At 40.6% G+C, this 23,247-nt stretch overlaps 1 protein-coding gene across 1 annotated transcript in view; it reads left to right on the forward strand.

Moving 5' to 3' along the window:
* Positions 1–23,247, forward strand: part of ELK3 (ETS transcription factor ELK3) — a 93,212-nt gene that overhangs the window by 42,226 nt on the left and 27,739 nt on the right. Inside the window, exon 2 of the mRNA XM_052001160.1 lies at positions 9,995–10,203. Coding sequence (XP_051857120.1) covers positions 9,997–10,203 — 207 coding nt within the window. The 5' untranslated portion in view covers positions 9,995–9,996. The remainder of the gene's footprint in view (positions 1–9,994; positions 10,204–23,247) is intronic.

Consider the following 23,247-nt stretch of genomic DNA (forward strand, 5'->3'; position numbering starts at 1 on the left):
TCAAGTTTCAAACACTTGTAAGCTCTGAGACTCTGGGCAAGACACTTAACCCCTGTCTTTTTCAGTTTTCAGTTATTTGTAAAATGGGGATAATGGCACTTACTCCTAGTGTTATTTCAAGAATCAAACAAGAAAATGTTTGTACTTTGCAAATCTTAAAGCGCTTTATAAATGCTGCTATGATGGTGTCTTTTCATTTTTTATGGCATCATAGTTATTTCCAGTCCCTCTCCTTTTCTCAGAGAATCCCATATGAAAATTAATAAAAATTTAAAGATTAAAAAAGGAAAAGAATCAATACAATTGATCCATACGTTGAAAATCAATGGAAAAGGTAACAACCCCACCAAAGGGGTGGGTTGGGCAATATCTTCTCATATTTCTTCATTCGAGTCCGACATCATTTTTCTAATTTTACTAGGTTCACTTTTACTGTTTTTGTTTGGTTCTTTCCATTTATATTGTTGTAATCATTGTGTATATTGTTTTTTTGGCTCTGCTCCTGAGGTGGGGAAGAGCAAACACAAAGACTGTTGGGGGGAAAGCCAGAAGCTTGATCTCCAGATAGGGAAGTTTCCTTTGGCCAATAGCTCCAGGCAGGGAGTAAACTAGCAGAATCCCCAGATCCCCACTGCCTGCCTGGTCTCCAGATGTAGGTGGTTTTGGAGTGGGCCGGAATAGCCAAAGGCAGCCAGTGATAGCAGAATGCAGGCTTTGGGCTCCGATCAGTTGGAATTCCAGTTCTTCTAGTAGACTGTGTGTGATTTTAGCTACGTCCCCTTACTTCTCTGGGTTTCAGTTGCTTCAGCTGATCTAGATAATCTCTAAGGTCCCCTCACCTCTCTATGTCTCAGTTTCCCCACCTGCACAATAATATATTGGACTATACAATCTGCTTGGGCCTTTTGGGGACAGCTCAGGGGCACCCTAGTGGATAGATGAGCTTTGAGGGCTCTTACTTAAGCTCTATGAGACCTTTAGGGGCAGCTAGGTGGTGCCATAGTGGATAGAACTTCAGACCTAGAGTTAGGAAGATTCATCTTCATGAGTTCAAATCCAACCTCAGACACTTATTAGTTGTGTGATTCTGGGCAAATCATATAAACTGTTTGCCTCAGTTTCCTCATCTGTAAAATGAGCTGGAAAAGGAAATGGCAAAGCTCTCTAGTATCTTTGCCAAGAAAATCCCAAATGGGGTCAGGAAGAGTTAGATGTGTCTGAAATGACTGATCAGCAACAAAAGGGCCCTTCTGGTAGAAAGCCAGGAGTTCTTAGCCTTTCTATGGCCTGGGCCTCTTTTGACAGCTTGATGGAGCTTTGGAGTCTTTTTTTTTTAAATCGTGCTTTTAAATGCATAAAATAAAATACATCGTATTACAAATAAAATTAATTATGTAGAAATAGAATTGTCAAAACAGTATATAAGCCGAGAAAAACTGGTTTAATGCTGTGATCCCTATAGGCCAGGAGTTAGGGACAGGATGGCTCTGGGAGGGAATCAGTTAACAAGTATTTATTAATCACATACCAGATGTGGACATTAAAAAGACAAAACTAAACAAAAAATATCACCTGCCTTCAAAGAGCTTATATTTCTCAGGAGGAGAACCCAGGATCTTAATGTTGCATGAGCCCCAAGAGGTATTCTAGTTACCATGATTTTCTATTTCTTTTTCCCCCTGCTCCACAAAGCCTGGATCTCATAAAAATTACCTCTGATCCCAATGAATTATTTTCTAATGGACCTGGAGAGAATATAGACTTTCAAAAAGAAAAAGATCTGGTTTAGGGCTATAATTGAAACAGTGTGGTGTTGTTCAAAAAGTTATTGATATTTTGCCCAAAGGATTATTATTATTATTCTTATTTTTGCCTAGTTGGATCCTGGACTTTGAAGAATTTTTTGATTTTGTGTACGTGTGTGTGTTTCAAATAAAACTTACAGACTGACCAGTTTAGCAATCTCCAGTATTCCTTTTCAAGAGACTGTTAATCTTACTCAACTTTCGAATTTCATAAAGAAAGAAACTGAGGTACAGAGAGAAGAAGTGACCTGCCCAGCCAGCATCACCCAGTCAGGTGTTGGAGGCAGTCTTCTCATCCAGGTTCTTTGTCCTTTCTACAATATTAGTACGTTTCTCACAGAAATCACTTTGCTTTTTAAAATGTGGGATCTATACCAGAGCTTCTAAATAGTTTGGGATAAAAGAACAGAAACAATTATGAGTATGAGCATCTCAGTTGAGCAACATTAGGAGTGTAATCATTGTCAGTGATTATAACCTGTTTTGAAAATGGGTTTGCATAATCTTAGTTCCTTCAGGAAAGGAATAATTTAAGACGACAACAACAAAGAAGAAGAGGAATCCTTAGCATGCGTTTTATCATATGGGAATTTTTTTTATGAACTTAGAAGTGCTTAATCACCAGCTTTTTGAAAATTGTTCTCTTGTGATTCACTGACGTATCTTTCAAAATATTTAAATGTTTTTGGTGAATTCTCGATTATCATGACTTTCAAGAGAAGCAGCAGAAGGTATGGAATGGTAGTGGGGGTACTGGGTCTAGAGCAAGAATTGTTGCCAGAGTCTAGAACTCTGATCTGTGTTTTACTGTTCAGGAGATTTGGGGCTGGACGCTTCTACCCTCTGGACCTCAAGATGGTGAAATGATCTGGAAAATGAAGGTTCTAGACTGGATCACTCTGAAGGTCCAGCTTCAAATATAGATCTCTTTGAGTTTCTTTGATGTGCTGTAGATATAGATCCTTTTGAGTTTCTTTTATTTCTTGTAATGCTTTCCCCCCCTTCCTTCCTTCCCTCCCTCCCTTCCTTCCTTCCTTCTTCCTTTCTTCCCTTCCTTCCTCCCTTTTTTCTTCTTCCCCCTCTCCCTCTCTCTCTCCTTTCCTTTCTCCTCCTGTTTCCCTCTATTTCTCTCTCCTCCCCTCCCTCCCTACCTCCCTCTCTCCCTCCTTCCTTTCATCTTCCCCTCCCTCCCTTTCTTTCTCCTTCTCTCCCTCCTTCCCTCTGTAAAAAAGAGGGAGAAGTGTGTTTTCTCATCTCTTTTTGAGACCACTCTTAATTCTCATAATTACACAGCATGTAGTTTTGTTTTTTCTTAGATATTTGTTTTTCACTAGATCATTTTTTTTCATGCGCTGATTTCTAATTTTCTCTCGTGTCTTGCACGTCAGGCACTAAATCAATACTTTGCGATTGGATTTTGATATAGTAGAGGGGAGTTGCGTGGTAGATTCTGTTCATGAGAGTCATTGTCTGATTTCAAAGTTTATAGCAGGGAAGGTGGAAAAACAGCCCCACATTCTTAGTGACCAGATGGCATGAGACATTAGGTATGGATTTTAATAAGTAGAAAATAAATACATTACATTGACTTTTCTTTGTATTTTGCAAAACTAGAGAAAAAAATTGTTTTTTCCTCTCTCCCTCATTAGGTAATATTGTAGGTTTGCTGATTCCTTTCATTCTTGCAGCACAAACCCTTACGAAAAGAGGTTATCTTCTGTATCACTTTCTTATAGGAGCAATCACTCAGTCACAAGCTTTACTTAGGCACCTGCTGTGTGCCGGGCATTGGGCTAAGTGCTAGGGTACAAACCTGGTGGGTGAAAGAAGCCCTGTTCTGATGTTCTAATAAGCGAGGCAACACACATACAGGACAGAGAAAAGTTAATGATAGAATATATTTGGGCAAAAGATTTCTCTTCTCTGTGACTCAGTTTTCCCACCTGTAAAATGAGGGGGTTGGACTAGAAGACTTCCCAGGTTCCTTCCTGCTCCAGATCTGTGGTCCGTCCTTCCTAAATCTGTAACTGGTTCCGTGCAAAGGAAAAGCTGAGACAATTCAGTCTAGACTAGAGATTGGCGTTCTGGCCCAGCCTCCCTCCAAAGTAAGCTGCCTTATGCCATCTTGTGGTAGATGCGACATAACACAAGCAGAGGAAAAGAGACCGATTTTTGGAACAGGAACCTCTGGTTCCGTCTGTCTGTGTGTCTGTCTGTCCTCAGCAATTTTCTGATCTCTTCTCCTTCCAATGAAGGGACAGAAGAAGGGAAGGGAGACAGAGAGGGAGGGAGTGGAAAAGAGTGTCAGAAAAAGAAAGGGGGAGAGAGGGAGGGAAAGAAACACAGAGAAGAGGGGAAAAAGAGGGAGGGAAGGAGGGAAGAGATTGGGAGAGACAGAAAGAAACAGAGAGCCAGAGAGAAAGACAGACAGAGACAGAAAGGAGAGACAGAGACAGAGAAGAGAGACAGACCCACAGAGAGAAATAGAGACAGAGACAGAGAGACGGAGAGATGGAGAGACGTGGAGACGGAGAGGGAAAGGGAGAAGAAAAGGGAGGGGGAGAAATGGATGGAGAGAAAGGCAGGGACAGAGACAGAGAGGGAAAGAGAGAAGAAAAGGGAGGGGGAGAAAGGGAAGGGGAAAAATGGATGGAGAGAAAGGCAGGATCAGAGACAGACAGAACCATGTGCGGGGGTGGAGAGAAAGAGAATGGGCCACAAGGCCTGAAGTGGGGGTGCAGGCCCTCTGGACCTAGCCATTTGGCACATGCAGGCAAGGGAAAGAAGGCCTGATCACGGTCCCACAGCATCTGCTGCTCCATGTGGGGGTCTCCTGGCCCTTCAGAATGTCAGCTCCACGGGGGCAGTCGGCTTTTGCTCTTGTCTAGCCCAGTGCTTGGTACCTAGTGAATGTCTGCGCTGCTGAACGCCTGGCAGGACCATGGGTATGGAGTCGGGAGGGCTTCCCCGGGTCAGGGATGCCTCACTTTTTGGTGTGCCGTGACACTCTTACTATCTGGGAACTCCTACAGACGCCTTCTCAGAATTACGTTTTCAGAAGAAAAAAAGTCATAGGATGACTATGAGAAACAATTATATTGCAATACACTTGTCAAAATGAGGAAACTGAGATCCAGAAAGAAAGCCCAAAGGCACCCAGGAAGTGTTAGAGAAAGCATTTGAACTCGTGTCCTTTTGCCTCCAAAACCTGTGCCCAGGAGAGCACAGGTAGCTACCTGATCACAAAGGAGAGAATTCACAGCATCCCTTGGAAACATCAGTGACATCTGAGGGTACTTTAATCCCCTGCAGAGAATGGCTTTGAAGGGGGTAGCGATCCCTCAGTAACTGCTGATTGATGACAGATCATAGAGTGGATTGAACCATCTCATTGTATTTTCAAATTTTGTTGCCTCTTGTTTTTAAACTAGTCATTTCCTGATAGCTGTCCTGTTGGCCCTTGTTGTTTAGTCTTGTCCAACTCCTCACGACCCCATTTGGTCCCCATTTGGGATTTTTTGGCAAAGACACTAAAGTGGTTTGTCATTTCCTTCCCCACCTTATTTTACAGATGAGGAAACTGAGGCAAAAAGACAGAAATGACCTGCTAGTAAGTGTCTGAGGCAGAATTTGTCCTCCTGGCTCCAAGTCAACACTCTATCCATTGTACCATCTGGTCGCCCCTATACTTTATATACCTTTCCATAAATGTGTGTATTCTGTATCCCCAGTAGTTTTAAAGTTCAGATATTGTCATAGGTACCCATTGAGCTCTCATTTCAAATCTATTTCCTTTTCTATCCCTTTCTCTCCAGCTACTATCATTGACCCACATCTACACATGACAAATAAGGAAGTGATAGTTGAGAGAGAGGCTCTGGAGAAAGAAGTTTGCTGGGTAACTGATGACCCCAGTGTAAAGGCACTAGGTTAAGCATTTTGAATTATTTACACTCAGTCTACAATAGCAAAGTCTAGGTCAGCAAGACCAGGAATAGGGACACGGGAGAACAATTTCCAATAGCCAGAGACCTGTTAGGTCAAATACATTTGCCTCTGCCCTAAATGTCTCAGGTTACCCGGTAGACCTGGGAAAACTGCTTTGCCAACTACCTGGGGTCTGCTATGGATAATAAGTGATCAGAGACCCTCTAAGAGACTTTGATTTCTTCCCTTTACACAAACCCCATACAGAGCTGAAAAGCTGGAACATTTTACTATCTTTCTTGCTATTCTCAGCCTGACCTTTTGTCTTATGGGACTTCCTCATTCATGGCATTCAGAAAATTTTTTTTCCTAAAAATTACTTTTAAGCTAAGTGACTCTGATTTAGACAACCTGAGTTCAAATGCTGCTTCTATCATTTGTTCCCTTTGTGAACCTGTTCAAACTACTTAACTATTCTGGGCCCTGGGTTCCTTCTTTATAAAATGAATTTTACATTTTAAAAAATGTTTATATTTTACAAGTGGAATTTTACATTTTAAAAAATGATATAGCTCTAAATCTATAATTCATGACAAGGCAGAACCCTCCCCCCCCCCCCAAAAAAAAAAAAAAAGAATCAGAGGAAGAAAGAACCTTAGAGGTTATGGATTCTAAGCCTTGTATTTTGTAGCTGAAGAATGTGGGTACCAGAGAAGTCACATGAGTAGTAGGTGGCAAGGGGGAGGATTAAAATACTGGCCCTTGGGAGTTTAGAGTCATCATTCTCCCCATGATATCACATTGCTGCTCACATCTTACCTCTGACTACCCCATTCAGTAATTTTGTTCTGAAAAAGATAAAAGGAGTGAGAAGTTATTAGTTTCCCATAGCTCACTTTATAAACTCACAGGGCATTAATGATAATCAGCATTTTCATGGAAATTTAACACTTTCAAAAAGCTTTAGGATAGGGCAACTAAGTAGTACAGTGGATAGATCTTGGTACTAAAGTCTTAAGGAACTGAGTTCAAATTTGAACTCCGACACTAGTTGTAAATTGGGCAAATCCCTTAATTTGATTGCCTCAAAAACAACAATAAAAAATCCAATAATTTTCTTTTATTTCATCTGATTTTCTTAACAAACTTGAGAAGGGAGCACTAGAATTTACGTTTCCCTTAAATTATGGATGAGGAAAGTGAGATTCAGAGGAATTAAATGATTTACTTAGGTCACCCGCTATCAGAACTTAGGGATCTCCTGAATCCCTGGCCAGATGTCTCACTATCTCTGTGAATCAGTAATTACGTGCTCTGGCCCATATGGAGTGTGTGTCAGAGGGATTTCGGGCAGTGTAAGATGTATATGTTTGGAGGAACATGGGAGCTCCCACGTATGGATTCTGAGTAAAGGAGTAGATTGTGTAATCTCAAGGAAAGGAAAAAAATAAAGCTGTCAACTTATGAGCCTTACCTGCCTTAGAAAGAATAAGCCAGAGATAGTGAGTCACTCCTCCTGAAGAGGATGTTAGTTACTATGAGTCATCGATAGATTCAGATCTTAATCTGGGGACTAAGGTTCCTAGGTGTGGATGGAAGCTGGGGAGTGGCGCGGAGGAGGGAGGGTGACCATCAGAATGCTTTCCTGGGCTCCCGGGGCAGCTGGGTTAAGTCCTAGCCCACGTCACCACCATCTGCTCTGCCCCTTCTGATCCTTCTCAATCTAGGCTGGGTGCGCTAATGGCCCGAGCGATGAAGCACTGGATCAGAACGAAGACCACATGGCTGAATTATTCCCTGACACTTGTCTAGTCTTTTTAAAAAGTTCACAAACTCTTTATCTCATGGGCAGGACTCCACAGTCTGAGAACATGGGTTCAGTTGTTCCACTGACTCTGAGCTTTAATAGATACAAGTCACTCAAGAGTGACTAAATAATAAATTTAATAGTTATAGGGCCCTTAGTTTTCCCATCTGTCACAATGAGGGGGTTGGACTAGATGGGTCCCTTCCTGCTCTAGATCCAGGAGCCTCAAAACAGCCCAGAAGGTTGGTGCTGTAGGAACTACAGAGCTTATGTTTAATGTTAGTGATATAGACAAGTTCCAGTAAATAAATCCTTTACATCAATGAGCATTGGCAACGGCTCTGTAGATCCAGGAAAAGGGGAATGGAGAAGGGACCGGTTTCTAACCCTGGGACCTGAAACTTGCTTCTGCTATTACAATATAATTGATTTTCTTTGTTACCCTGTGCATTTTATTTTATGCATTTAAAGCATGACTTTGAAAAAGGGGCTGTAGGGTTAACTAGATTGCCAAGACGGTCTAAGAAATTAAAAATAAGTTAAAAACCTTTGTCCTAGAGAGTTACTGTCTACCTTATGTCAATACCACAGGTGAGACTGGATCAACTCTATCTACTACCTCATCCTGCCTCTCATTGTCTTGGACATAACAGGCATTTCTTAAGTGTTGGTTGAATGAAATTTTACAGACAGACTAAGGGATGTAGAGGGAATTGATCATGGCTTCACAGCAAAGTTGGATTTGAACTCAGATCGCTTGAAACTAAATTGTAGGAGCCTTTTCCACTCCACTCTTGTCTTCTTTTTATGGACCTGCTGCTGCTAATGACTGCTTTTGGGTTATCGTGTACTTTCCGATGAATCCTTTTAACAAAAGTTTTAGCCTTAGTTTTCTCATCTGTAAAATAGGGACAATACAGTTGTCATTACCTATGGCAAGTCAGCTAGTTTGTCTGGAAGGAGGAGTGTGTGAAGGAGAATAATGGGTAATAAAAACAGGAAAAGTCAGATCCCAATTATGGAGGGCTTTAAATGCCTCCAAAAGAAGTTTATATTTGATCCTAATGGTTAGTAAGACAGTTAATTAACATTTATTAGGTGCTTGTTATTTGTCAGACTGCGTAAGTCGTGGGGATACTAAAAGATAAAAAAAGCAGGTCCTGCCCTCCAGAAGCTTACAGTCTATTGGAGGAGACAACATGGAAACTACGTACAAATTGGACATAAACAAGATAAATTGGAAAAAAAAAATGAACAGAAGGAAGGTGCTAGTATTAAGCCTTCCTGAACATGAAAGAAGCAATGAAGGATCTTTGAACTTTGTCTCTAAAGTCTCTTCCAACTCTGAATTTTTGAATCTAGTGCATCACTCTACTCTTTAATTGTAATAATAATAGCCTCCAAGTGGTACTCTAAGATTTGCAAAGCACTTTACAATATTTTCTCATTTTCTCCTTGCATCAAACCTAGGAGGTAGAGGCTTTTATTATATCCATTTTATAGAGGAAGAAACTGAGGTGGAAGTTAAGTGATTTGCCCACATGGTTAGTAGGTCTCCACAGCACAATTTGAACTCAGGTCTTCCTGATTCCAGGTTCAGCTCTTAGCCATTGTACCAGTTAGCTACCTCTTCACAAGTCATCCATCAATCAATTCATTTTGTTATTTTTATCACCAGCTGCTAGCACAGTGCCTTACACAGAGTGAGTGCTTACTAAATATTCTTGATTAATGGGCCAACTAAATCAGTCAGTGAGCATTTATTAAGCGCCCAGTATATACCAGGCACTGGGATGGGGGGAAGGTATGTAAGAACATATGAAACAGAACCTGTGATCTCAAGAAAGTTACATGGTAGGAGTAGGTAGGTAGAATGGACATGTGTGGGAGTGGTTTGGGAGAGGCGGGACATATATGTGTGTGTGTGTGCATTTATATACAAGTATGTATATGTATATATATGTGTATATATTTAATTTATCCCACAAGTTAATTCCATTGAGGAAAAAGGCAGCTGGAGGATTGGGGATGTTATTATATAATTATGAAAATAATAATATCAACAATAACAAATGTTAACAGCTAACGTGTGTACAGCATCTTAAGATCTGCACACCCTGTTATTTGACCCTCACAACAACTTTGGATGGAGGTATCTTTATTATCCCCAATTTATCAGATGGGGAAACTGAGACAGATGGATGGCAGTAAAGTGTTGTGACCAGGGTCATATAATTAGTAAGTGTCTGAGGATGGATTCCAGGTCCAGTGCTTTAACTCCTGCTCCCCCCAGCTTAAGATTTGCAATTAAAAACAAAAACAAAAAACAATCTTCTATTGGTCTCCCCAAGGGAAGTGCCAGCAATAATTGCTTTGGAAATTCCCTTGGAGCTGGAGATTGGGGAAAAAATGCCGGCTGGCTTTCTTTGACCTTTGCCTCCTTCTCTCCCCGCAGGTATGGAGAGTGCAATCACACTGTGGCAGTTCCTGTTGCAGTTGCTGCTGGACCAGAAGCATGAGCACTTAATCTGTTGGACTTCCAATGATGGTGAATTCAAACTCCTTAAGGCAGAAGAAGTGGCCAAACTGTGGGGACTACGGAAGAACAAGACGAATATGAACTACGATAAGCTGAGCCGCGCCCTGCGGTACTACTACGATAAGGTAAACTCTTGCCAGAGACCAGCCAGATCAGAGGAGGGGTTTGGCTGCTTTCTCATAGAACTGAACAAAGCAAAAATGCTCAGAGCTCGACTGGGCAAGTAAAATACCGCTGAGTTTGTTATTCAAGAGATTGAAGGGAGTTAGCAAGACCAGGGTTCTATTCCTGCCTCTGACCCATATTAGTTGTGTTCCCCTGGGCAAGCTACTTAATTTCTGAGTGCTACGGGCAGTTCTCTGGTACTGTTAATTATCAAGGAGTTGCTGTTTTCCTTGTATGCATTGATAGAGGAGTTTCTAATTAATACATCAACTATTAAGAATTTAGCAAGCATCTACTATGTGCCAGGAAGACAAAAATGAAAAAGTCCCTGTTCTCTACATTCTACAGGAGAAAACAACATGTATACATATAAGTATTGCAAAATCATCCAGTCAATAAGTGTTCATTAAGTGCCTACTGTGTGCCAGGCACTGTATTAAGTATTGTAGATGCTGAAATAGATGAAATACATCACACACAGAGTCCCCTTGGGATAGGATCCTTTACTGGAAGGACCTCTTGGAAGTAAGATTTGAACGGATTTTGGAAGGGGAAATGTGGATTTTGAGAGGGAGAGATGAGGAAGGAATGCATTCTGCTTTGGGAATATAACCTGGCTAAAGACATGGAAGAGAATAGTGGGTCTGAGTAGACTAATGAGTTAAGGGGATTAATATATAGTAAGCCTGGAAGGTAGCCTGCAACTAGCTTGTCAAGGGCTTTAAATGTCTAGTGGAATGGTTTGTGTTTGATTCTAGTGGTGAGAAGGAGCCGTCAGAGCTTCTTGAGCAGGGGACTGAAATAGAGGATACTTTAAAAAAAAATAATAAATATCAAAACACAAAGAGTTTAAAATTTGCCAAGTTCTTTACAAATAGTATCACATTTTATCATCCTTTCAACAGGAGGTGCTTTATATTATTATCTCCACTTTGCAGATGGGTAAACTGAGGCAGAAAGCTGTTGAGTGACTCATCCTAGATGGCAGAACTAGTAAATGTCTAAGATGAAATCTCAACTTGGGTTTTCCAGACTCCTCTACAGCACCACCTGGTGGCCTCGGTGTTTGAAAACAACTTTTGGCAGCTGCATGGAGGGTGTGTTTGGAGAGGGGAGAGCTTGGCAGCTTGGATGAGATAGTACACAAAGAGTTTCATAAATAAATGTCAATTAATTTTTTTTCCATTTAGTTGTTTCATTCTTGTCTGACTCTTTGTGACCCCATTTGGTTTTTTTTTTTGTTTTGGCAAAGATTGTGGGTTGTCATTTCCTTTTCCAGTTCATTTGATAAATGAGGAAACTGAGGCAGTCAGATTAAAGTGACTCGCCCAGGGTCACACAACTAGTAAGGGTCCGAGGTCATATTTGAACTCATAGCCTTCTGGCTCCAGGCCTGGCACTCTATCTACTGAGCCATCTCTATGCCTAAAGTTAATTATTACTAGTGTTTGTCTCTAAGGTAGCCTGAATAAGTGAGATGTTTGCAAAGCTTTTAGCACGTAGCAGGGGCTATATAAAAGCTTATTCCCCTCCCATTTGCATTTTTAAAGTCTTAAGCTCAAAGACTGACATTAGTAATCATCGTAAGCTGCTCTATCTGGACTGATTTTGAAAGAGGATTAAAGTAATTGATTTAAATATTAGCTCCACATTTATATTTTGTGAATTCAGCCAATCCAATCCATCACGTTTGTCAAAGTCAGTTCATGAGGAAGAGACTTTTCCCGTATTCAGTTAATATCAGTTCCTCAATAAAATAGTTTTAGAGTTCCAAAGGTATCCATTGGCATTCACTAGTTCTTTAACGCTGGCCCAATGAGAAAGATTTTATTTAATATACCTTTCTAATCTCTTTCCTTTTTGCCCCATCTTTTCTCTGACACTGCCACCCAACGCAGTGTAGAACCTTATCTCTTTGTGTCTTGATTGTTGCAATAACTACTAGGGCTCCTGCCTTGGATCTGTCTCTCCTCCAATTCATCTTCTGGAGTGATCTCCTCGAAGCACAGATCTGACTCTATTGCCCTCTATTTGATAAATTCTAATGGTTTCCTATTCCCTTCAGGATCCAATATAAAATCCTCTGCTTGGCTCTGAAAATCCTTCCTAACATGACCGTGAAGAGCTTTCTTATACCTTAGTTAGAAGAAGAAATCTCCTTATACCTTACTCACTGCCAGCCACTCTGAGATCCAGTGATGCTGCTGGCTTTCCTGGGTTCTTCACAAAGGGCTCCATCCGACAATTCCAGGCTTGGAGTGCTATTTCTCATCTCTTCCTCCTGCCTCCCTGACCTCCTTTAAGTTCCACTGAAAAGTCTGACCTTCAGGGGCAGCTAGATGGCACAGCGGGTAGAGCACCAGCCCTGAAGTCAGGACTCAATCCAGTCTCACACACCTAATGCATACTGACTAGCTGTGTGATCCTAGGCAAGTCACTTAACCTCAGTTGATTCACAAGAAAAGAAAAGAAAAGAAGGAAAAAGAAAGGAAAGGAAAGGAGAGGAGAAGAGAGGAGAGAAGAGGAGAGGAAAGGAGAGGAGAGGAGAGGAGAGGAGGAAAAGGGAGAAAAGGGGGAAAAAAGAAAATCTCACCTTAAACCGAAGCCTTACTTTAACCTCATAAATGCTAGTGCCTTCCTCTCTTGATCATCTGCCATCTATTTTATATATATTTTATTTGTATGTAGTTATCTCCATGTCATTTGTGCTATTGGATGCTGAACTCCTTGGGGGAAGGCACTGTATTCTCAGCACTTAGCAGAGTGTCTGACACATAATAAGTCTTCATAAATGCTTACTGACCAACATATTATAACAATACTTCTTGCTGATTATGGCTTCTATAAATTTTGTAGAATTTTGGTTACTTAGCATTTTGCAGTATTCCCTGGGTTTGCAAGGCTGTGAGGATTGAAATTAGACTTGTTCTGCTTGGCTTTTGAGGTCTAAAACCAGGCACAATAAGGAGAAGTTGTAAAAGAGGAAGATTTCAACTCAATGTAAAGAAAAACTACTTAATGGAGAGACTAGCCAGAGGTAAAATGGGCTGCCTCGGAAGGTCGTGGCGTCAAGCAGAAACTGGGGGCCCGATTAAGAGGTGTTCTTGTTCAGGGATTGCTTGGGCCAGCTGAGTCCTGAGCTGTCTTCTAGCTTTGGGATTCTATGATTCTGTAATTGGCGCTTCCACTGTGAAATGGTGATGTTGCCAGCCGGTGTGATACTTTCTGAAGAGGTTGCTTTCTGATCTGAAAATAATTACCTGGTTTTCAAGTGAGGCATCAAATGCTGTTTCTGTTTGGATTCAGGTCATAAGGATGGCTTCCTGACATACCCGTTTCCCCTGTACTTTCTGGAAATTTTGGCTTCTCTCTGGTTATGTCTCATCAGTGTGGAGGAGGGGACTCTTGGGACCGTACAGATGGTTCTCAGAGTGTCTAGCTGTCAAGGATGAAAAATTCAAAAGGAATCTGGAAAGACCTTTATGAAATAATGCAAATGGAATCGGTCTATCCACAGGCATTTTTTAAATGTCTATTTTGTGTCATCACTGGGAATACTAAGATAAAATCAAACAGTCTCTACTAGTAAGAAGCTTACATTGGAACAGGGGAGAGAATATGTACATATAGAGAAATAGAAACAGAATAAATACAAATATAAATAGAAGGTAGTGAGAGAGAGAGGGGATTAGTAGATGGGAAACAATATAAAAGATGGTACTTAATTGCTTCTTCAATGAAGAGAGGGATTTTTTTGAGGTAGAGATGAGAAGAGAATGTATTCCAAGCATATAGGAAACCCTATGCATATAGGCTTAGAAATGGGAGACTGAGTGCTGTGGGTGTAAGGAGCAAAAAGAATACCAATTAAATTTCCTTTCTTCTCCTCCCTCTCTCCTTCTTTCCTTCCTAACTTCCTTCTTTATCTCTTTCTTTTCTTCCTTCTTTACCTCCTTCCTTTCTTCTCTCCTTTCTTTCCTCCCTTCTTCCTATTCTCATTTTCTCTTTCTTTCTTTCTCTCCTTTTTCTTTATTCCTTTTCCTCCTTCCCTTCCCTTCTTTTCTTCTTTCTTTCTCTCCATTGCTTTCCTTCCTTTCTTTTATCCATTTCTTCCTTCTCCCTGCCTGCTCTTTTTCCTTACTCTTTCCTTCCTTCCTTCCTTCTTTCTTTCTCTCTTTCCTTCATTTCTTCTTTCTCTACTTCCGTCCTTCCTTCTTTCCTTCCTTCCTTCCTTATTTTTTCCTTCCTTTTTTCCTTTCTTTCCTTTCTTTCTTCCTTCTCTTCTTCCCTCCCTTCCTTGCTTCCTTCCTTCCTTCTTTTGCTCACTTCTATTTTTTTCACATTGAAGTCATTTCCAGATATATCCCTCATCCCAAACAATTAAGTAATTATGAAAAAACCATAATGATTTCATCTAATAGTGTATACAACATTCTGGGCTCCCAGTCTTCCACATCTTTAATGAAAGGCAGAAAATGTGTCTCCTCACATCTGGGGCTGCTGTTCTTCCTTTTCTGCAGTGACATGCTAAGCACAAGCTTCAGCTGAGAGGTTTCGCTTCTCCTTTCCCCACGGAGAGTTAAAGGTGGGATAAAAGCCATCTCTTGCTATGTTCAGAACAAAAACATCACTCATTTCCACTAAGCAAAGGCTTTGTGAAACAATTTTTTCGTTAATTAGTAAGGAAGAATGGTCAAGGTAAAATCACTGACTGAGCATTTTCCTGGAAAGTAGAAAGCTTCCCTTCCTAACTTAATTGGATAATTCATTTTAAATTAAGTGGGCAGTCGTGACAGGAGAATGTTAGTATTAATAATACATACCTTTGATGGAGTGCTTGTGTCAAGAAGCCTGGCTTGGGTGTAATTATTTAACTCTGAAAAATAAATTTTTAACTAACAATGCAATTTATTGTGATAGCAGAGAAGGAAGGAAGACAGAGACATCATCGTGATCAGGGAATAATGCTATTCTCCATAAAATTCTGTAGTGGAGTATCTTTTTGGGTCTTTTCCAAGAGGCTGAAGCAACTAACTACTCACTGACCATCACTAGACTTGCCTGATTCATATCAAGTATACTTGGGAATTTCTGATCCCATTGCAATAGCAGTAATAGGGGAGTTTTTGGAAAAATTGCCCAGTGTCCTGAATTTTTTTTTTTTTGGCCAATATTGATTAGTAGAGGGCCGGCAAAGAGAGTGGTCCTAGCTGTTCCTGAAAAATGCCCAAGATTCTGATATATTGATTAACTCGATCAATCTTATGGAGGCCATTCAGGCCTGATCGAGCCCCTTTTATTTTTGATAATCAAGCTCTTTTTCAAGAGAAACAAGAATCTGTTCTTAACCAGGAGTGTGTAAACCTAGATTTAATTTTTTTTAACTGTTCTGCAATATAATTGGCTTTCTTTACAATCCTATATGCTTGTATTTTATGCATTTAAAAACATTATTCTGAGATGAGATCCATAGACTTTCAAGGGATTCAGGACTCATCAAAATTGCTTTAGGTCAGAGGAACCTTTAAATATCAACAAGCCCTACCTAGTCATTTTACAGTTGAGGAGACTATGGGTCAGAGAGACAAAGGGGAAAAATCTCACCAGGATTTCCCCTTCTCACAACTTTCCTGCCAATTTCTGTTCACCTTCTTGGTTTGATGTCAAAATTCCTTCCCATTCCCACCCTCATAGAAGGAAGCTTGGAACCTCCATTTCACTATGATCCTTGTTCTGTGTCCCTTCCCAAAAGCCTTGGGCCTGGGTATTTCCAGTTGAAGAGAAGACATGATTGGTGACATTGCTTTGATGAGTAGATGTAATAAATGAATTACTGTATCTCACCTACAATGCTTCCAGTAAGATAGGGGACACCGAGCCTTGCCATTTGCCTTGCTGCTGCACTTTCAAACCATTGCCATTACTGAACCTTTCTTCCACCACAAATATTCATGGGGACTATTTGTATCTGAACTTTGCAGAGCATTCTGAGCTCATGTCGGTTTAATCAACCATAGTCAGACACTGTAACTCAGTTCTAAGAGTAACATCATTTTGGTCCTCTTTGAGAAGGAAGAACAACAGCTAACCAACCAACCCAGTTAAAATATTCATTCTTTGAACTCTTCATTCATTTATTCATCCATCCATCCATCCATTCATTCTGTATTTAAAATTCTTTTCAGTTCTGATACTTCATATTGTATGGAGGAGGGAACAATAATAAAAATAATAAATCATAATAAAAATTACTAAATAATAAATGGACGAGCATTTATTAAATGCCTCCTGTGTTTCAGGCACTATGCTATAGGAACTTTACTAATATTATCTTATTTGCTTTAAAGGCCTTTTCATCTCTCACATACTATGTTCCTTGTACCCTTTAACTTTTGACATTCTGTGCTCTGAGGTCTTTTCTAGGTCCTAAGATTCTGTGTTTTAAAGTTCCTCCCAGATATAACAATCTATATTCCAGGGTTCTATGAGAACGAGGTGTCACAGTGGATAGAGCTCCTGGCCTGGAGTCAGAAAGACCTGATTCAAATCCATTTACTAGCTTTTGTGACCCTAGGCAAGTCACTTAACCCTTTTTGCCTCTGTTTCCTCGTCTGTAAAATGAGCTGGAGAAGGAAAACTCTCCAGTGTCTTTGCCAAGAAAATCCCGAATGAAGTCACAATATAATGAAACAATTGGCCAGCAGTTCCAGGGTCCTTCCCAGTCTTGCCATTCCATGTTCCACCGTTCCTCCTGGCCCTGATAGTCTTAATTCTAAAGTATTTCTGAGCTCCAGCATCCTGTGTTGTAAGGTCTCTTTTACCCCTAACAGTCTGTGATATTTATTTTCTGGCATCCCACTTCCCCCCAACTAGGCTTGTTGCTTAGAAACCAGAATGGGGCCTGGAGACTTAGCATCAACCATAAAATCTATGTTTATGAGGATATCTCCACATTATGTGCTCAGCTGCCAAAGCTTGAACCAGCTTGCCAAATGAACACTTACATCATACCAGTGCCTGGAGCTCAACAGATGCGTGTTTTGCCAGGATGGATTTTCTTGCTTCTGGGCTTTTATTGGCAGGAAAAATGGAGAGGTTCATTTGTTGAAGTTTGCTTTTGGCCATGAAGGCAAACTGACAGATCTCTTAACTGTCTCATTTTCCATCCCACCCTAAATCTCTCCAATCCCACCATCTTCCCTCCAATCCATCCCATGTCCTCCAATGCATCTCATCCCCTCCAATCTTCCCATTCCCTCCAATATATCCCATTCCAATACAACTTCATTCCCTCAAATCCTATCCCATCTCATCCCTTCCCATTCTCTACCATTTCTCTTCCTCTCAACATCCCAGTTAATTATACTCACTCAAACAAGGCCTCTTCCTCCACCTTATGCTCAGTTTGTTATTTTTATCCAGAATTCATAACTTGTGTGAGCCCTGTCCAGGGAGTAGAAGAAGTTAACCTATAACTGACCCAAATCTGAATCCTTTGCAGGGTATTAAACTTAATTAAGGAATGGAGGAGCTGACAGAGACAAAAGGTCCTCATGCCTTATACACTGAAAGGACCATGGAAAAGACCCTTTCCATCACAAGTCATTGATTCAGATGAAGTAGAAGGTCTAGAGTTCTTTGAGAACAAAATGCTTTGTATCCTGAAGGGGCTAGCAAGTAAAAAAAAAAAAATAGACCTGTAATTTCACTGGGAAGGAAAACTCTCTAGCAGTACATTTTGGTATTTTGCAACTTCTAGTTTAAAAGTATTGCCTAGGGTATTGATAAGTTAAGTGACTTGCCCAGGATAACACAATCAGTATGTTTCAAGAAGCAGGATTTGAATTCAGCTCTTCTGGCTCCTACTCTGTTATTGGATCCACCTTACAACATGCTGCCCCATCACATGATGGACACAATAAATTTTATCTGTCTGTCTATTTACCTCTCTTCCATCTGTCTGTCTATCCATCTCTTCTGTCTATTTATCTATCTCCTATTTAATTTAATTTATATTTTCTATCTGTCCATCCATCTCTTTTATCTATCTGAATGTCTGTCAATTTTTGCATCTTGCATTTGATGAGATGGGCAGTTCTGTCTTGAACTACTGAATCTGAAATCAGAAGATCTGGTTTTTAATCCTATGCTCTCTACCTATTCATCTGTACAATGGGGATGATAACATTTGTACTTTCTGCCTTCCAGGATTACTACAAGGAAACCTCCTTATAAGCCAGGATTTGCTATTTAAAAAAAAAAAAAAAAAAAAAGGATTCCTTCCAGATAGCATTATCTCCCAGGAGGGAACCTCTCCCTGGTTGGGGCAGGAAGCAACTCCTCCCTACTGGGGCCCAGAGGGGTTGATGGGATTTTGTTCCGTTGGGTTAGTTAGGCTGGTTTTATTGAGTAGCTATTTTTCTTTCATTTAACAATTTTTGTTATGAGGTGGGGAGGAGAGGAATATATTTTAGAACTCACAGAATTCCACGAGAAACATAACAACCGCAAAAACAAAATAAGTCACAGAGGTGATAGGGGTTGTGTAATTTAGAGAAGGTTCTAATTCATTTTCTCATCTGTAAAATAAGACTTGGACTGGGTGATCTGCATGGGCTTTTGTGCCTTTAAATCCTTTGACCCAATGATGAAATTTTGGGTTTAATTTCAATTCAGGTCTTCCGGACCCCAGGACCTGTGTGTTCTATCCATTGAACCACTTCACTGCCCCTAATCTTTGCTCTTTATGGATCTGTACCCCGTACCTCCTCCCCAGCTGCTATGGCTCCCTTCTTCCAAATTTTCTTGTATTTATTTGATTTGTGTTTAAATTGTTATTGTTGTCGTTCAGTCATTTTTTCAGTCATGTCTGACTCTTGTAGAGTTTTCTTGACAAAGACACTGGAATGGTTTGCCATTTCCTTCTCCAATAGATTTGGAAGTGAAGGGATTTGCTCAGAGAATATAGCTAGTGAGCGTCCCAGGCTGGATTTGAACTCAGGACTTCCTTATGTGTGTGTTTGTATACATACATGTCATCTCCTCTAGTAGAATATAAACTCCCAGAGGGGAGGCAGTGCTTCAGGACTGTCTTCCTAGCACTTAGCACAATATGGCTGCACCAGGGGTTCTAAGCACTGGCTCTGGTTTGAGGGAACGTGGGCTACCAGAGAAACCAAAGAATATTAGGCTGAGAGAAGACCTTAGAAAGATAACGTGAGAGCTCCCAGAACAAAGGAGATCAGCGCTGGGAAAGACTTTGGGGCATGGCAGAGTTAAAAGGGACTTGGGAGGCGGCTAAGAAACAGGTTGTCAGAATGGCTGGACCTCAGAACGTGGGTCTTGGAACTCAGAACGGCAGAACCAGTAGGACCTCGGAACGTGGGATGTCAGGGCTGGGTCTTGGAACACAGAATGTCAGAACCGGGCAGGACCTTGGGATGAGGGATCTCAGGATCTTGGAACTCAGAATGTCAGAACCAGCAGGACCTTGGGACGAGGGATCTCAGGATCTTGGAGCTCAGAATGTCAGAACCAGCAGGACCTTGGGACGAGGGATCTCAGGATCTTGGAGCTCAGAATGTCAGAACCAGCAGGACCTTGGGACGAGGGATCTCAGGATCTTGGAGCTCAGAATGTCAGAACCAGCAGGACCTTGGAACGTGTGAAGGACCAGATCTTGGAACTCAGATTGTCCCTACCTGTAAAATGAAAGGATTGGTCTCAATGGCCTCCCAAGTCCCTTCCAAAATTGAATCTTGGATCCTATCATCCTAATCGTGTCCATGTAACTTTGAGCCTTCATGGGCCTCAGTTTCCCCCATATGTTAAATGAGAGGCTTGACCTCCTTTCCAGTTGTAAATTTAGAGCCTTAGATAGATGGTTCAGTGGAGAGAAAATTGGGCTTGGATTCAGGAAGACCTGAATTCAAATCCTGTCCCAGACATTTCCTAGCTATGTGACCCTGGGCAAGCCATTTAGTCAATGTCTGCCTCACTTCCCTCAAGTGTGAAATAAGGATAATAATAACACTTGCTTCCTGTCATTGTTATGAAGAAAAATGAGATAATATTTGTGAAGTGCTTAACAGAGTGCTTTGCATATAGTAGGCACTTAATACTTCTTCCCTTGTGCCCAAAGGGGAACCAAACTGCATATCCATGGATCCAGCAATACTACTAGGTCTAAATCCCAAAGAGATCTTAAAAGGGGGGAAAGGAGGGGGCAGCTAGTTGGTGCAGTGGATGGAGTCTACTAAAGTCAGGAAGACGAGTTCAAATCTCATCTCAAGGCACTTAACACTTCCTAGCTGTGTGACCTTGGGCAAGTCATGGAACCCCAAATGTCTCAGGAAAAAAAGGGGAAGGGGGGAAGAACCTACGAGTACATAAATATTTATAGCAGCCCCTTCTCATGGTGGCAAAGACCTGGAAATGAAGGGAATGCCCCATCAGTTGGAGAATGGCTGAAAAGATATGGTATCTGAAAGTAACGGAATACTAGTGTGCAATCAGAAAAACCTGAAAGGACTTGTACAAACTGATGCAAAGTGAAATGAGCAGAAGCAGGGAATCACTGTACACAGCATCTGCACCGTTATGTGATGATCAACTACGAGTGACTCTGCTCTTCTTAGCAACACAATAAACAAAATTTAAAAAACAACAACAAAAAAGCAAACCTAAGTACAAAGGACCCAGAAGGAAAATGCTATCTACATCCAGATAAAGAAATGATGCATTTAAATGCTTATCAAAGCATTTTTTTTTTTCATTTACCTTACTCTTTTTCAAGCTTTTTTTCCCCTTCTGATCTGTTTCTTCTTTCATGACTGTGACTGACATGGAAATACATTTTACATGATAACACACATAGAAACCACATCAAACTGCCTACCATCTTCATAACAGCAGAGAGGAGGAGAGAGGAAAAAAAAAATGGAACTCAAAATCTTATAAAAATAAGTGCTAACTTTCTTAAAGTCAATATGTTTAATTTATATTTTTATAGTCATTATATGTATTTTTGTTGTTCTGTTTATTTCACTGTATATCAGTTCACCAAAAATCCTCCAATGCTTATTTCAACTCCTCATATTCATTATTACTTACTGCAAAAATAATGTACAAATTCCTTTTTACCCTAATTTACCATATAAGGGTTATTAATCTACTCTAATGGTTATTTCTGTGGTGATTAAAATTAGCCCACCTATAATAAAAGAAACTGAGACAGAAAAAAAAAATGAGTGCTAAAATTTTTCTTAACATATGTAACAGGGGAAAAAAACCACTATCTCAATTTTTAAGAAAAAAAAGAAAAACTCTTGTTCTCTTTCCATATTTGTACCCCTAGGTCTAAAATTTCTAATTATCAATGAAAGCAACTTAGTACTACATCTTACCCTCTTCTCTGTTTTTTTAATTGAAGGGGAAACTAAAACCTCAGAGGGATCAAATCCTGGTATCAGCAGGTAGTTAATAACAATCCCCAAACAGGCCTCATCCCTGTAACAGAGAAGTCAGTGGTTATGTTAAAATAACTCAGCTCCTAGCCAACAGCACTTCTACCCAGTAGGAAGAAATATGGAAATTTTTTTTTTATTTTGGGAGCCATTTTTTATTTTATTTTTATTAACACGTTAGAAGATTTTAAATTAAAAGGAACCACGAGTGTTTATAGAGAGCCAGGAGGCAGTTTGAGCTCTTGGCCCAATGAAAAGCGGTCCTCATGCCAAAAGACAGACTATTGGTTTTGATGGGAGAGTGCAAGTCCAGCATATGGTCTATTAAAATATGGTGGGGGCAGCGGGCCAGGGAAAGCTGGGAAGGACCTCCTCGTGGTCCTGCTTACAACTGACTCCTTTTCTATGGGCAAAGGGAAGGACTGGAGCTAGCCATCTTGGGCTAGTTAGTTTTGGTTTGGCTTTTCACATGCAGCAGCTCCCCAGTGCCAGGGAATAACAGAATCCCACTGTAAACCACAAGAAAGGAGCCCCTCGGAGCTGAGGGAGTCAGCCAATTCCGTCTGAGAGCGGAGAGCTGGAGACAAGCGTCCAGGCTTTTATCTGCCAGCTTGTTTTATTCTGAGATGTTAGAAACAGGATTGTGTCTGCAGGTGGTTGTGTGTGCAGGCAAACATATGGCCTTGGCTTACAAAAGTTAGGGCTCAGTGATAGCTGATGGAGAAAAAGGACTTCTGGGGCCCCAGATGGTCTTTTTTTGTTGATAAAGTCAGAAAGGAGAGTGCTCTGTCCACGGAGCATTTACAGAGAAGTTACTGCTCTGTATTGGAAGAAGGCACTTCTTAACCTATACTAAGGAAACTACATATTTAATCCCAGTCACCATTATCATAATTATTCTCTTCCTCCTTTTCCCCCTCTTTTTCCCTTTTCCTCCCCCTCTATGATTATTATATATTATTAATTTTTAATAGCAATTTAAAAAATTATAGGGATTGAGGCACAATAGTGGTAACTGCCAAAATGATCACTAAGCTAATAATTTTATAGGTCATTTTATTAATCATATATTAATATAATATATTAATCTTAAGGTCATTAATCTTTCTGAGGGAGTGAGAAGTCCTGGATTTGAGTCCCACCTCTTAATTACTTAACTACCTTGTGTGATTGCAGATAAGTCATCCCATCTCTCTGTACTTTCCTTTCCTCTTGTGTAAAATGACAAGGTTGGGCTGGTTGTTGTCTCATGATCCCCAGGAGTCCTAGTTGACTGGGAGTCAACTGCACGTGAGTGTGGATCCTGCCTCAAACTCTTACTAGCTGTCTGACTGTGGGCAGGTCATTTGACCTTTGTCTGCCTTGTTTTCCTCATCTGTAAAATGAAAATAATAATAATGAATTGGAAGGATTAAATAAGATAATATTGGGGCAGCTAGGTGGTACAGTGGATGGAACACCAACTTTGAAGTCAGGAGGACATGAGTTCAAATCTGGCTCAAACACTTAACACTTCCTAGCTGTGTGATTCTGGGCAAG

This window comes from Antechinus flavipes, chromosome 5, assembly GCF_016432865.1.
Source record: "Antechinus flavipes isolate AdamAnt ecotype Samford, QLD, Australia chromosome 5, AdamAnt_v2, whole genome shotgun sequence".
Classification (NCBI taxonomy): Eukaryota; Metazoa; Chordata; class Mammalia; order Dasyuromorphia; family Dasyuridae; genus Antechinus; species Antechinus flavipes.